Genomic DNA, 13,638 nt, shown 5'->3' on the forward strand with positions numbered 1-13,638 from the left:
CCTTCATAATGACATGAATGCGGAATAGACTGTGTGAATCATGTTTAGGGTCAAACTGAGGTAATAAAGCTCAAGAATTAACAAGACACACCAGCCAACTTTTCTTTACTACCAACCAAAACACTCTTTACTTGTCACTCATTCAAATTCTTTTAACTATGTCACGCCCTGCAACCTGTGCCAGCAATGCAAACAAACACCCTGGAGATATTGTCCACATCACAAACCAGCAGCAGCACTCAAAAAAGGAGATCACTGCTGAAAAAAAAGAAAAACAGAAACAAGATAAACAAGCAGCCAAGAGCACTGCAGCAGAACAAGCGCGCACCAAGACTGCCATGCAGGAAGATGTAATGGCCATTAAGCAACAAGCTCAGCTTACAGGCCCGCCAAAACTCATTAGACCACAACCAAGGCCTCACATTCCTGGAAAAAAAGGCACAGAACCCCAGACTGATCCAGGAGACACACAACCAAGTAAGTAAGTAGTATGGTATGTTATGTAGTATGAGAGATGTACTTACTTGACACGGACATTTGTACAGCTGCACCAACGAAGTTAGCAGCTACTCAGAATACAGAGCAGAAGAGGCATGCCCCATTACAACTCAAGTTTAAAGAGAGTGTAATGGCAAACCAGAAAGTCTCAAATTCTGGCATTTCTGTATCTGACAGTGGGAGCAAAACACGTGTTGGAAGCACTGTCAGCAAATACATCACCAAATCGCTGTAAGTTGTTATTGTTGAACCATGATGTTGCTTCTATCAGAACTTACCTTGTATTACTTCAACTTAATATGCTCACTCAATACAATCAGTCAAAGTTCTAAGCAACTGGGTGCTGAAGGTGTTGTCAAGAATTGGGCTGACAAAGTCGCCAAATCTGCAAAGAAGTCCCAGGCCAAATCGAGCAAACCATCAGCACCTACTAATGTCTGCACCACTGGTATGTGACTCACTTGTTGTCAAGACATGTTCTAATTTTGATTTGTTAGTCCCAGATGACATTGACATTGAGTTGGATGACGATGTACCTGAGGAGTATGAACCTCATAAAGGAGGGGATGGAAAAGTAAGTGTGCAACTGACCTTTGGGATGTACACTGATGCTAGTCTGAGTCAGGCTGTCATATATATACATCAGAAACCCAAGAGCACACAAAAGGGTAAAAAATGTGCGTTTTCAGCTATCAAGGACTCAGAATTCGAGGAAGCAGCTGACCCCAAGAACGAAGAGGTGCTCGAAATGCTTGATGACCCCAACACTGCTGTGAATGGTGATGATGGTGAGGACCAAATCCAAGATAGTGATGTGGACATGAAGGTTGCTGTTTGTTCGACAACATCTGTAAGTGTTATGTTCTAATAGGTGAGATACTAAGTGACACCCCATCACATGATACACAGATGTCCACAGACATCTCCAACAAACAAACAGCTATGAAGTGCATCAAGACAGAGGAGGCTACTAGCAAGGCAGCATCCATCAACTTGAAAAAGGTAAAGCCCAGGAATGCTCATATACCTGACAACATTGCCAAGAGCTGGAGAGCGACATTCCTTCCTGTGCTCATGTACTGGGTTGGAAATTCTAGCTACGGCTGGTCCATCCCAGAGGAAGATCTCTCCAATGCGCTTTATGAGATATCTAACTGTATTGGTGGTAAGAACCGGGGGGTGCGTGACTTTGAAGTTGGTAGTTACAGTTATGAACTGGTGAGCTTCCTTTGACTTTGAGATACAGTACTTAACTTGCTGGTCCTACTAGGCCATACAGAAGATTCACGAGTGGAAGGCCTCATTTGGCTTGATAGCAATCACCATTTTAATGACCTTCTTTACTGCCACGAATCCTGTTAGTTGTGTGGTGACTTCACACTAGATATGTTGAAGACTTCTAAGACTTCCAAGACTTGAAGGACACTTCAAGGACATTACTATATTAGTAGATAACTTCGAGGACTTTGAGGACACTTCAAGGACATTACTATATTAGTAAATAACTTCGAGGACTTCGAGGACTTCGAGGACACTTTGAGGACAGACCTCTAAGACACTTCGAGGACACATACCATACTAGGAATTGTTTATATTTGTTTACATAGACTCGCCCATAGTGCAGAGTTCACAAGTCTTACATGCTTCGTGCATTGACTTTGAACTCTCAGGTACAGTACTTTACTTATTTACACAATAATATCAAGTGCATTGACTTTGAACTCTCAGTTCTTCTAACAAATCCAGAGTATGAAACACAAGCTGCACACAAGTCTTTCACCAATGATTAACTCAAGGATTCACACTTCATTTACGATAACCCCGATAGTGAAGACAATCCTGGAGCATTTTTATCAGAGTTTTTCTTGTGCACCTTTGCTATGCATTTAAATGCAATTGTAGGGCATGAGAAGGTTGACACCCTGGACAGTGGAATGATTGGTTTTGAGACTGCACTTGCATTGACGGCTGCAGCTGTGAGTCAGGTTTTTGGTTCTGATCCATTTTTGACTTTGTTCTCAGGTTGAGTGCACACTTTCCTTGGTGTCTACAATTATTTGGTTCCATGTGACCCCTCTAACTCCAACAAGAAAAACCACAAGAGAAGGCCTATGTTACGACTTGGATGGTATCTGTTGGCGACGCTCAAACAGAGCTTGTGTCGTCAACGGTCGAGGACGTCCTTGGGCTAGCCCAAGGTTAGGGGTCATACTTGGCGAGTCTTTGGTAAGTATGATTTGACGCCTATGTCCAAATCTGGTAGCTTATGTCACGCGGGTGCGAGACGATAAGCTATATCGGCCTAAGCTTACGACACCCGAAGGTTAATCGTAAGGGTCGTCGTTAATTTAGAAGGACAGAAGTCCGACTAGTTAACAGGGGCTTTGCTCGTCGACGAAGTCGATGAGTAAAGATCGAGACTATGGGCTTATCCGCGAAGAGCAGATAAGAAGATAGAATATAGACTGCTGGCGAGGCAGAGGGATCACTCTGGTGAGAGTAGGAGGTCAAGAACCAAGTAGATTCAAGTTAAGGAATATAGTACATGGTAGCGAGTTTATATAGAGGACAGGAGATGTATTAGTGGGTGATAACTCGTACTACCAGGAGAGGCAATCAGTAAAGGGGATAACCATAACAGGAAGGCACGTTCGGTTGAGGCAGAACGTGCTAGATAAGAAAACGAGTCAAAAGATCGAACTAAGAAGTGAAACACGCAGGGGCACGATCGTGCAACTGCGGATCTAAGTATAAGTCGCATGTGCGACTGCGCACCGAGTCATAGATCGAAAAAGGAACAAAGGGCAAAGGGGATGCGTCGTGCATCAGATCATAGGTTACCGTCCAGATGGTAAGGGTAAGGGGACTGTCCACAGGATCAGTCAGGTGGTGAAACGGAGCATGGGTATGCTTCGTCAGTGAAAGGATCGGGCCAGATGTACTGGCTTTGCTGAAGCGACAGGTAGAGGGCGAAAGGGAATGCAAGGATGATGAGGATGACAAGGGTAAGGTCGGGGTAAGGGTATGACGCGAGGGCTGATACGAGGAGGATTAGGAGAAAAATAGTAGGGGCCCAAGCATCTAGATGTTCTTGTAACAGCCTACATGGATACGATAATGGAGCTGCCAGAAAGCCAAGTCAAGGAGATCATTAGTCAAGCAACACCTTTTATGAGGCGTGCATGTTGCAGCAGCACATCAACTGAACTTTCCATGTCAGGACTGTCAACCCATGCTCTCACATTCAAATCTGTATTTTCCTCTTTTCTTTCTGTGCAGCTGTATCACTGATCTATTACTTGCAGGATTTATAATCATTTTGTGCCCTCTTTGATATCTACCATCCACACTCTACTGCAAGTCCGTTATCTTCACACCGGCAGCAGCTTCAACTGTACAGTACTATACCCTCCCTCGAACATTTTTACACATTACTCTACCCGCTTAGCAGCGCTTATTTAGCATTTTAGTCCCTCATTCCACACTGCTTAATTTCCTTAGACTCATGCCTTGAGCTACTTATTGATTTGTTTTACACCTGCTAATAGTGACTTTTAGCTGCTTTTTGCTCACCTGAACCTGTTTGAGTAATCAATCTCCTTGTCCTAAGGACAAGGACCTACTTATTTCTCCTTATTTAAAGTAACAAAGTTTTGACTTGATTCTCCTTATTTGATGTGATAAGTCAAAAAAGTCATGTTTAAGACAAAATAAGGGACTCGATGTTTTCCTGATGAAAACACTTGTGCAAAACACACAATGACACAACAGAGACCCCATCATCCACAAGCTCGCAATCAGAGATGACTAGAGACACAGGTGGAGGTCAAGAAGATGCTTGGTTAAGTGCGGAGGACAATGTGGAAGCCATATGAAGGAACACAAGTGAAAATGAAGAGGGGGGAAAATCACAAAGAAAAAGTGGTGATGATGACAAATTCCTTGTCCAAAGAAAGTGATGATACGATGGAGAGCCAGGATGCTTGAGCTCAGGGAGAAAAATTTCTGGAAGACCTGTACCTTCTTTTAGGGTACAGGAAAATCTGCGATCAGCTGTCGTGGGAACCCAAATCTCTGTGGGGAAAGTTTGGGCTCAATAATCCGCTTTTGGATAGGGCGGGAAGGCCAAACATTTGTAAATACTCTCCTCCTCGTCTCTAGCATTGGCGCCAGTCAGTACGTTGGCAAGACTTGTACATCTTTCGATTCCTATTTCTCGGACCAATCCCTTTGGCCTCGCAACAACTAACCTACCTGGATTTCCTCTTGACATAGGTCACTCAGCGTCGTACGACAACTAACACATTTTACCAATCCTGTCGCCGACGACGTGTGTCAGCCTCGCTTTTGGCAGGAAATTTGTATACAATTTTTATGTACGTTCCCTCACGATTATACGGTTGTGTTTGCGCTAACCCGTTTCAGATCGTGAGCTCAAAGCTCCATCAACTTTCGAGCTCCGGCCCGGATACCTCGGGCTTGTCCGCACCTTTCTTCTGGGATGACTGTCTCCCATAGGAAGCGACAACACCAACCGGATGAAATCCAAAGTACGCGGTTTCTTCTATTCATTCCGATGATATCTTCTGCTCCATCGAATACCTTTCTCACGCTTCATTTACGCAACCTTTGCAGCTGTAAACGAGCCCGGCTTGCAGATTCAATGTGATTGCTGTCAGTGCGACTTGACGCATTCTGCTCGTATAAAGTGCGCCGATCCTGTCTGCGAGCCTGGAGATGGCGTGGACATCTGTCCCGCCTGCTTTTGCGCCGGCAAAGAGTTTGCCAAACACAAGGCAGCTCATGCATACCGAGTTATTGTACGACATCGCATTTGATGCACGTTCTTGTATTGATTGGTATTTCAGGAACTTCACTCGTATCCAATTTTCTCTGCTGACTGGGGAGCAGATGAGTGAGTTAAAGTTACCAATGCCTTCCTCGTCGGAGTCATCGCTTTATCTGAAATGTATTTATAGGGAGCTCTTACTTATCGAGGGAATATCTCAGGAAGGCCTTGGAAATTGGCAGATGATCGCAGAACACATTGGCACTCGTACAAAAGAAGATGTCGAAGAACACTACAACAGTGTATATGTCGATTCCCCCAATTGGCCGCTTCCTGTACGTCTATGATTCAAGTTTGTCCCTTCACTGAGTGAATTGTATTATAGCGGATGGATGTCCAATTTAATATTGATCCAGATGAATTCCAGGCTCGCAAGCGCAGACGAATGTCAGCGATGACCACTTCTCTACCTCCACCACCCAAGACAGCTCCAACCTCCGCTCCTGGGGTACACGAAATTGCCACTTTCCTCCCTGGTAGGCTCGAGTTCGAACACGAGCTCGATAATGAGGCGGAGGATCTTGTGAAGGATCTGGAATTCGGAATTTGCCATGCATTGGGCGGTGATCAGATTATAGAAGATGAAAATGACGCGGATGTCCGCGCCAGGGCACGAATGCAGGAAGAGCGCAAAACTGTTGCCGATTCTAGGAACAGCAGTCAGCCACCTGTCAATGGTATCAATGGCATCATGAATGGCAACGGACATCTTCCAATGAACGGCGACGCGCGTGTCAAATCAGAGGAACCGTCTAGTGAACAGCAGGTTTCAACGGAGGACGACGCAAATGCGGAAGAAGCAACGCTGCCTCCCCCATATGAGACGGAAGAATCACTCGCTTTCAAGCTGACTCTGATAGAGATGTACAATCAGCGTCTTGACAAGCGACGAGAGGCCAAAGCTATCATGTATGAACGAGGTCTCTTGGAATACAAGAAGGTATGTGGGTGTGTATACGCACATCATAAACTTACTTCTTTTTCAGATGCAAGCCGCCGAAAAAAAGCGTCCGAAAGAAGAAAAGGACATTGTACAGCGGCTCCGACCGTTCGCTCGACTTCAGACTGCTGAGGATTTTGAAGTTTTCGCAGCTGATATTCTATGTAAGAATTTTCCGCATTGTGGTGAAAATGTGCTGATGATACTATTGCAACAGACGAAGCCATGCTAAGGAAGAGGATACAAGAACTGCAGCATTATCGGCGAATGGGACTTACCACTCCGGCCGATATCGATAAGTTTGAACTCGATTCCATTCGCAGGGTGAGAAATTTCACATAATTGTTTTGTCAAACCATGCAGCTTATCCGTACGGTTAGACTCAAGCGAAAGCAAATTTATCTCGCGACTATTATTCTTCAGAACGTCTGGCACAGCTTCGTGCATCAGGCAGTACGAGTATAACATTTCTTCATTCCCTTTGTTTACGTTCTTCACTGACGCTGTTGCAGGAGATTCAGAAGGTCGCAAAAGTCACGAGAGAGAATCAACTCCGAAACTTGGGACTCCTGCCGGAACGGGTCCTCCAATCCGCAAACCACGTTCGTTTATTCCATCCGAAAGTATCCCACAATGGCTCACTTTACTACCTAGCTGCCCCTCTCAATCTTGCCAATAGCCCATCCTTGCATTTACTCACTCCAGCCGAGCAGACCCTCTGCTCCCAACTCCGAATCTTACCCAAACCATATCTTGTCATCAAAGAGACCCTCGTCCGGGAGTACGCTCGTCGTGGAGGCAAGCTTCGCCGCAGGGAAGCGCGAGATCTCGTCAAGATTGATGTGAATAAGACGAGTCGAGTTTGGGACTTCCTAGTGCAAGCCGGTTTTCTCAAAATCACACCGGATCCGCCACCTGCTGCTGCTGCTCAGGATACCCCGTACGTGTAACTTTTTCCCTGTAGCCGGGTATTAACGAGATTATCTAGTATGAACGGCATCTCCCATACATCACTGAGTGTGTCTCCATCCAAGGAGACCTCGCGTATTTCACCACATCCTCCCGCAACAGGGAATCTGTCCATTAGTCAAAATGGATTTGGTCACCGACCAATGCCCAATCACACACCACCTAGCATACCTGCCCCACTCTGGCCTTCAATTTGACATCCTTGCTATCTTTGCCCCGTCGTTTGCTTCGTCAAGCAGCATCTGTACCATAGCATTCGCATACATTATTTACCACATGCAACTTATGGATTCATTATTGAGATTTTAAACTCCAGAACCAGCTTGAGCGATTAGATCGTCAATTATACTGCGGTCAACCGGGATATTAGCTTTACGCAAGTAATCATCATTCCTACGCAGATGTCAACGTCTCTCCAACCAGACATGATGTTTTCTTACCAGAACTGATAACGGCCCAAGCACAAGCGCATTAGGGAATATTTTGTCTTCGCGGATACCACGCACTTACCTTGGAATAATGTCTGTTGCCAGAATCGCATCTGGGAAGACGGTGAATCACATCATTCATGCCACATATGTCCAGGGAAACCTACAAGATCGTGACGAGTGTTTGACCATCCCGCCATCCCCTTTGCTTTACGAATTTGATGCATGCCACCAGGTTGCACGCGCTGCTGGAGCCCAGAAATAGTCCATCGTTTTGAACGAGATATCGGGACATGGCAACCGCTTCCACGTCAGTTATCCTGCGTCGTTGGTGAACTTTCGTTGAGGTCGAAGATAAAGGATTTAACGTGACGTACCGGAACGCGTCATCTATGATCGGGATCCCAAGGTCGATGTTATTTGTCATCCGGTTGATCCCTCTGAGATGGCTAGGTCAGACGGAAATTTGAAGATAGCATCTGTATACACACATCCCCTCGACTACGGTGTCCACTTGATGCCTTCGTTTTGTTCCTTCAGCTTCTCTGCGATCGTACATTACGCCATGCTTGACCTGAAGATGCGTGAGGGAATGTCAGGCAGCCAACGAGGACAGGCTTCGACCTTATTATAAAGCCCGCTGCCTTCTGGGTCCGCTAGGACGACCTGCACCTCCTCGTCCATCGATTTGAGAAATCGTCCAATACCTGCGATCGTTCCGCCCGTCCCTACATCGTATAGTATTGAAAACCCGGATACTCTGAACATAACATACACGCACCTGCTCCAGATACAAATGCATCAACATGACTATTAGTTTGACGCCAAATTTCCGGACCGGTTCCGTCGTAATGGGCTTCAAAATTACTGCGATTCTATGTACACGTGAGTTTGATTACCATGGATTTGTCAAGGCAAGCACCTCGAATTGGTCGGCAAAGAAGCCCCTTGGCTTCTTTAGCAGATCTTCATCCAGTGGGTCATCAATGGTGCCTTCTGCATTAACGTGCGACGATGTACTCGTCACCACTACAGATGCAGAACCTGTATGGAGCTCATGGTTTTTATGGGCGTCCTCCAAGCCTTTCACTATATCCGAACGTCCGAATTCGATAGCTGCTCGCCTTGCGATATTCTTTTTGCAGATTTGTGAATACATATTGCATGATTTTCCTCAACAAAGAAATTGCTCACCACATACTGCGACCATCATGCCGATTCTGGTAAATAAATGAAACGGTGACCACGATATGAACTCGAACCTGTTTCTTATCGACGATGCTCGCAGGACGAACGCGCTTAACATCAGCTCCAAGAGCCTGTAATGCATTAACCTTCTCTTGGGCCACATCATCCGGCATGATAATCGCTAGAAAATGTGAGACGGGTTCAATAGGTCGAGGAATTTGCCTACTTGTATCATATCCCCTGCAACATCGTGTTATCAGATGTGAAGTTCTCGTACTAGAAGTAGGGTCACTTGCCTTGCCCTGGCTATCGTTGCTATTGAGATGCCAGTAGATCCAACAGTGCCTTCGAAGATGCGGGATTCAGTGTGAGGGTGCAGCAAACCTTGTCGTTCCGCGTCCTCGATTACTTCAGGTTCGTAGTAAGATGAGGTATTTTAGGTCGATTGCTGCGCGACAAACTCACTGCGCAGAGCAACTCGGTCCTTGACACTCCCTCCGGGATTCAGAAACTACAAATTGCCACAAAGTTGGAAACATTGAATTGGGATGTTCTAGCTTGAAACACACCTCTGCCTTTCCAAGAATCTCGACTCCCAAAGCATCACTCAATGAGTCGATCCTCACCAAAGGCGTATTTCCTGAACAGTCAAACTTGGATACCCTCGAAGAACGTTCAAACGGCCGAGAGACACACCTATCAATCCAGTGACACCATATACGACTTCATTGCTTCTCAAGTGAATTGGCTGAGACTCGTGTTGCTCCTGCAAAAGGTTTTGACGTCGTCGGGAGCGCCAGTATGATGATATGGACGTCGACGTTATAGACAAAGTAAATCCAATGAAGATGCCAAACGTGATATGGCGGACAACGGCATTGGAATACCAGGGAGGCAAAATGAAGTCGGAAAGTTTCATGGCATGAAGTGAACGAAGTTCTCGAAAAACGTGCTCGAGTTTATGATTGACTGTACTTACATACGACGCGAACTACAACACCAGCTGGTATTCGCATGGCATACTGCATGTTCGAACATTCTCAAAAAGGATGGCTCAATGTGGAATTACAAATGCTCATGAATTCAGATAAAATTACTAGTATGTATACAAATAGAAATCCATCAGACAGACGCTCGACTCGCTGGCTCCGTTTCACTAAACTGCAAGCAGTCGCGCGAAGAACAAAACCAAACGTCCTCGAAACCCCACGTAAACGCGAAGCCATGTTCTCTGTCGAACGAGAGAGCGCGGTTGTCATCGAGTGGATTTGAAGGAATGTGGCATGTGTAAACATGCAAGACTCGAGTTAGTTTCTATAAAATAGATCCTAGCTGAGTATGTTCTAAGGATTTCACTATGTCGGACACGAGGTTTATATATCTTTTAGACATGGCCCGTGCGCAACACTCCCACGGCTCGCGCGCTGCCAATTGATCTGAGTCCAGTGACTGTGAGGTTTTTTTCTCTGCTCAAGTTCAGTGACAGTTCATTTGACGCGTTGTCTGCTCATGACACACATGTAGTACGCGCACCTCTCTGCCCCGTTTCCACCTTGCTCAAGTTCCTCCTACAGCAAACATTACAAAGCGTATACCTTGCGCCAACCCTTTGTACTTCTTTGATAGTCTATAGAATGGATTGCCCCTTTGCTCGGAGTTGCCTGCCTCGTATATTGTCTGGCCTTTCCGTCCGTTTCGCATCTTTTTTCAAAGTTTCGGCAGTGGATCATTGATTCATTCCGTGGTCATGGTGGCACACTCCAACGAATTACCGCCAGCCCTGTACATGATCCACACGACCTTCGGAGTTTTCTCGCGTCACCGCTGTAACCATTTGAATGAGGTAAATAGCAGGGTAAAATGTTCATTTCTACGCACACCGTAATCCCTACCCCACTGAATTGATTCTCTTTACAGAAATCCGATCAATGCAGTTCATATTTGTGCCGCATGAGTCTATAGTCTCCCCTAGGCATCGTAAGACAACCTCTATACTGTGAACTTTCAGCTCTTACAAAAGTCTACATATGCATAAGTATGCTTGCGTCACCACGGCTATAAATGGATTGTGTATTTCCTTGTCGGGCAGTGGAGACACGTTACTCACAGGTGGTTAGATACCCTCATCTCAACTTTCTTTCCACCATGGCAAACGTCATCCAGAAGCAAAAGCTCTTTTTGTCATTTCCGCACTACGCCGTGGTCGGTGCTTCTACAGACCGGTCAAAGTTTGGCACAAAGGTACTCCTTATGTCAACATTTGTCATATACATGACAATATCGTCCAGGTTTTGCAATGGTACATCCAGCGGAACAGGCCAGTAACCCCGGTACACCCGTCAAATGATGAATTGGAGGGCATAAAGACCATACGGTCCTTAACTGATCTTCCGAACCCAACCGAAACGTCAGTGAGCATCATAACACCCGCCAAGGTCAGTAATATGTCATTACGTTCTCAGGTCCGCTACTGAATAGTGCTTGATAAGATCACTATCGATCTACTCAAACAAATTGAGGAGCTTTCGATTCCCGCTGTCTGGTGCCAGCCAGGAGCAACTGACGTTGCTTGCGTTCGGTACATCAAAGACAACGGGATGTCTGACCGTGTACTTTTCGAAGGGGAGTGTATACTGAGAGACGGTGATGGGGTCTTGCAGGCAATGTTATGAGATGATATGTCTAACATTAATTTATTGCCCTATGAAGTTGCCTTTTTCCGCATCCTGGCAGATTATTGGACCTGGCCATGGTCACTGGCCGCGGCAAGTCCGATCGAGTGATTCGGACTCCGAATCACTCATACCGCAAGATCATCCATCCGTGTAGCAGTCCGGCTGCCAGTAGCTGCCACTCCTCACTTGCAATTGCATCTACGTAGATCGCTATTTGATTTCGAACGAGCCAAGAGAAATCATGGCGGAAAAGCTATAAGAAGTTGTCTTCGCGATCACAAGCGTTCTCAGGCCCTCACCTATCGGATTCCCTCGTCATGCTATCCATCTTCCTTTTATCTCTTCTTGTGCTGATCAATATCAATATCAGCCCGCTTGCCGCTCATTCTATTTCCGCCCGTTACACTAAGCCCGTTGTAGCCACTTGGTACGCTGGATGGCATGCGACTGAAGGTTTCCCGCTTTCTTCAGTCAGCTGGAACAAGTACAACACGATGTACTACTCATTTGCGCAAGTTACCTGTATTGGCGTAAACACTAATAGCTTCAATTAACGCAATGATGTTTATTTCTCTTAGAGAGACCACTCCGAGCGTCACTAGCCTGAGCCTGGCAGGCTCTGATGGTGAGTTGCTCCCTAAATTTGTTTCTGAGGCCCATGCACATGTGAGCGAACAAGAATTTGTTGCTCCTACGATCGATATCTAACCAACGCGCAGGGTGTTGAGGCCCATATTGCTGTCGGAGGCTGGACTGGGGGTGTTTGGTTCTCTTCTAACCTCGCCACTGCCAAAAACCGGACGGCGTTTGTCAAAACTGTCGTAGATTTTGCTGTAAAGTACAAGCTTGATGGCATCCAATTCGAGTAGGTCAATTCTTGTGATTCCGAGATCACGCGCTGACTTAAGTCACCCTTGATTGCCAACAGCTGGGAGTCCCCGAACGATCAGGGAATCGGGTGCAACACCATTAGCGTGCACGATACCGCAAATTTCCTCGCATTCCTCCAGGAGCTTCGCCTAAACCCAGTAGCAGCAAAGCTCACCCTCTCGGCCGCTGTAGGACTGGCACCCTTCTTCAATGCTGCCGGAAGCCCTTTGACTGACGTCACTGGGTTTGCGAAAGTCCTCGACTACGTCGCCGTGATGAATTACGACGTCTGGGGTTCTTGGTCCTCGACTGTGGGGGCTAACGCACCGTTGAACGATTCCTGCGCCGCGACCGCCAACCAACAGGGCTCTGCTGTCTCTGCAGTCAAGGCTTGGACGGGCGCAGGGATGCCAGTCGACCAGATCGTACTCGGTGTTGCTTCCTACGGTCACTCATTCAGCGTTTCTCCCTCCAAAGCCTTCGTATCCCACAAAAAAAAGCTAGTTGCATACCCCGCCTTCGACACCAAACACCAGCCCTTGGGTGATAAATGGGATAACACCGGGGGCCTCGATGTTTGTGGCGTTTACGAGGGCTCAGGTGGCACCTTCAACTTCTGGGGTCTCATTGACAACGGTTTCCTCACCAAAAAAGGCGGGCCTGCTCATGGTATCTATTACAGATATGACACCTGCAGTCAGACGGTAAATATGATTTTCTACCATGAAGGAAGAGTGCTCATTTCATTGCTTGGACAGCCATATGTGTACAACGAGACCTCGCAAGTTATGATCTCCTTCGACAACGTCGAATCGTTTGCTGCTAAGGGCAAATATATCAAGGACACTAAGCTGCGCGGTTTTTCGATGTGGGAGGCGGGTGGTGATTACAAGGATATGCTCCTCGACTCTATCATCGAAGCTTTCGGGTATCACCATTAGATCGTCTCTGCTGTTGCAGGTTCGGGACCACGGTGCCGAATCACATTCGTTGACATAGATTACTACGTACGTTGCATATTTTATCACAGACACGCTCTTTGTCATTCTATCAGCGCTTATTAGCTGTCTGAAATGACCCTTCATTTGTTCAGTGTGGTCGCCGCTGCATCTTTCGTTACATGGTTACAGTCACCTTACAGTTTAAGTAGTTAGTTCGTAGACTTATTATTTAGCCAACAAGTTTTGAATCACTATTGTCAAATTCCTATTCGAAATTCGT

The 13,638-nt window shown here is 46.3% G+C and overlaps 5 protein-coding genes across 5 annotated transcripts; 4 read left to right on the forward strand and 1 right to left on the reverse strand.

Annotated features, from left to right (window-relative positions):
• Positions 1 to 158: 158 nt before the first annotated feature.
• On the forward strand, positions 159 to 2,436 carry EDB93DRAFT_1103738 (uncharacterized protein; the record flags this gene model as incomplete). The annotated part of the gene is made up of 7 exons (XM_041447335.1): positions 159 to 477; positions 546 to 729; positions 819 to 946; positions 996 to 1,072; positions 1,145 to 1,348; positions 1,408 to 1,677; positions 2,401 to 2,436. 7 exons carry the CDS (start codon positions 159 to 161, stop codon positions 2,434 to 2,436), a joined length of 1,218 nt encoding a protein of 405 aa, XP_041307975.1.
• Positions 2,437 to 4,645: 2,209 nt separating this feature from the next.
• EDB93DRAFT_1144241 (uncharacterized protein) lies at positions 4,646 to 7,566 on the forward strand. The gene is given in 14 exon segments (XM_041449427.1): positions 4,646 to 4,874; positions 4,924 to 5,048; positions 5,134 to 5,318; positions 5,367 to 5,413; positions 5,478 to 5,622; positions 5,673 to 6,287; positions 6,334 to 6,449; positions 6,484 to 6,485; positions 6,505 to 6,611; positions 6,668 to 6,746; positions 6,800 to 6,889; positions 6,942 to 7,225; positions 7,243 to 7,244; positions 7,276 to 7,566. 13 exon segments carry the CDS (start codon positions 5,000 to 5,002, stop codon positions 7,451 to 7,453), a joined length of 1,899 nt encoding a protein of 632 aa, XP_041307976.1. The 5' UTR covers positions 4,646 to 4,874; positions 4,924 to 4,999; the 3' UTR covers positions 7,454 to 7,566.
• EDB93DRAFT_1144270 (tryptophan synthase beta subunit-like PLP-dependent enzyme) lies at positions 7,567 to 9,910 on the reverse strand. The gene is made up of 15 exons (XM_041449428.1): positions 9,569 to 9,910; positions 9,442 to 9,512; positions 9,338 to 9,383; positions 9,169 to 9,280; positions 9,099 to 9,112; positions 8,947 to 9,053; positions 8,879 to 8,884; positions 8,607 to 8,819; positions 8,466 to 8,559; positions 8,309 to 8,412; positions 8,176 to 8,258; positions 8,062 to 8,124; positions 7,852 to 8,004; positions 7,697 to 7,797; positions 7,567 to 7,649 (listed from the first exon to the last, which is right to left on the reverse strand). Exons 1-14 carry the CDS (start codon positions 9,789 to 9,791, stop codon positions 7,728 to 7,730), a joined length of 1,359 nt encoding a protein of 452 aa, XP_041307977.1. The 5' UTR covers positions 9,792 to 9,910; the 3' UTR covers positions 7,567 to 7,649; positions 7,697 to 7,727.
• Positions 9,911 to 11,017: 1,107 nt separating this feature from the next.
• On the forward strand, positions 11,018 to 11,544 carry EDB93DRAFT_1240465 (CoA-binding protein; the record flags this gene model as incomplete). The annotated part of the gene is made up of 3 exons (XM_041451760.1): positions 11,018 to 11,113; positions 11,161 to 11,307; positions 11,362 to 11,544. 3 exons carry the CDS (start codon positions 11,018 to 11,020, stop codon positions 11,542 to 11,544), a joined length of 426 nt encoding a protein of 141 aa, XP_041307978.1.
• Positions 11,545 to 11,614: 70 nt separating this feature from the next.
• EDB93DRAFT_369342 (glycoside hydrolase family 18 protein) lies at positions 11,615 to 13,571 on the forward strand. The gene is made up of 5 exons (XM_041456209.1): positions 11,615 to 12,058; positions 12,126 to 12,213; positions 12,267 to 12,412; positions 12,476 to 13,121; positions 13,176 to 13,571. Exons 1-5 carry the CDS (start codon positions 11,865 to 11,867, stop codon positions 13,356 to 13,358), a joined length of 1,257 nt encoding a protein of 418 aa, XP_041307979.1. The 5' UTR covers positions 11,615 to 11,864; the 3' UTR covers positions 13,359 to 13,571.
• The last annotated feature ends 67 nt before the right edge of the window (positions 13,572 to 13,638 follow it).

The sequence above is a fragment of the Suillus bovinus genome, assembly GCF_016758785.1.
Source record: "Suillus bovinus strain UH-Sbo-P2 chromosome Unknown EDB93scaffold_25, whole genome shotgun sequence".
Lineage (NCBI taxonomy): Eukaryota > Fungi > Basidiomycota > Agaricomycetes > Boletales > Suillaceae > Suillus > Suillus bovinus.

Excerpts from the sequence above, each read along its gene's own strand:
- EDB93DRAFT_1144241 (XM_041449427.1), top strand. The coding sequence starts at position 5,000 with ATGACTGTCTCCCATAGGAAGCGACAACACCAACCGGATGAAATCCAA. Across the intron at positions 6,612-6,667 it reads AACTCGATTCCATTCGCAGG|ACTCAAGCGAAAGCAAATTT; the intron begins GTGAGAAATTTC and ends CCGTACGGTTAG. Across the intron at positions 6,890-6,941 it reads TCCTCCAATCCGCAAACCAC|CTGCCCCTCTCAATCTTGCC; the intron begins GTTCGTTTATTC and ends TTTACTACCTAG.
- EDB93DRAFT_1144270 (XM_041449428.1), bottom strand. The coding sequence starts at position 9,791 with ATGAAACTTTCCGACTTCATTTTGCCTCCCTGGTATTCCAATGCCGTT. Across the intron at positions 8,560-8,606 it reads TCTTTGCCGACCAATTCGAG|AATCGCAGTAATTTTGAAGC; the intron begins GTGCTTGCCTTG and ends ACGTGTACATAG. Across the intron at positions 8,005-8,061 it reads ATCATAGATGACGCGTTCCG|GATAACTGACGTGGAAGCGG; the intron begins GTACGTCACGTT and ends CCAACGACGCAG.
- EDB93DRAFT_369342 (XM_041456209.1), top strand. The coding sequence starts at position 11,865 with ATGCTATCCATCTTCCTTTTATCTCTTCTTGTGCTGATCAATATCAAT. Across the intron at positions 12,059-12,125 it reads ACGATGTACTACTCATTTGC|AGAGACCACTCCGAGCGTCA; the intron begins GCAAGTTACCTG and ends TATTTCTCTTAG. Across the intron at positions 12,413-12,475 it reads CTTGATGGCATCCAATTCGA|CTGGGAGTCCCCGAACGATC; the intron begins GTAGGTCAATTC and ends GATTGCCAACAG.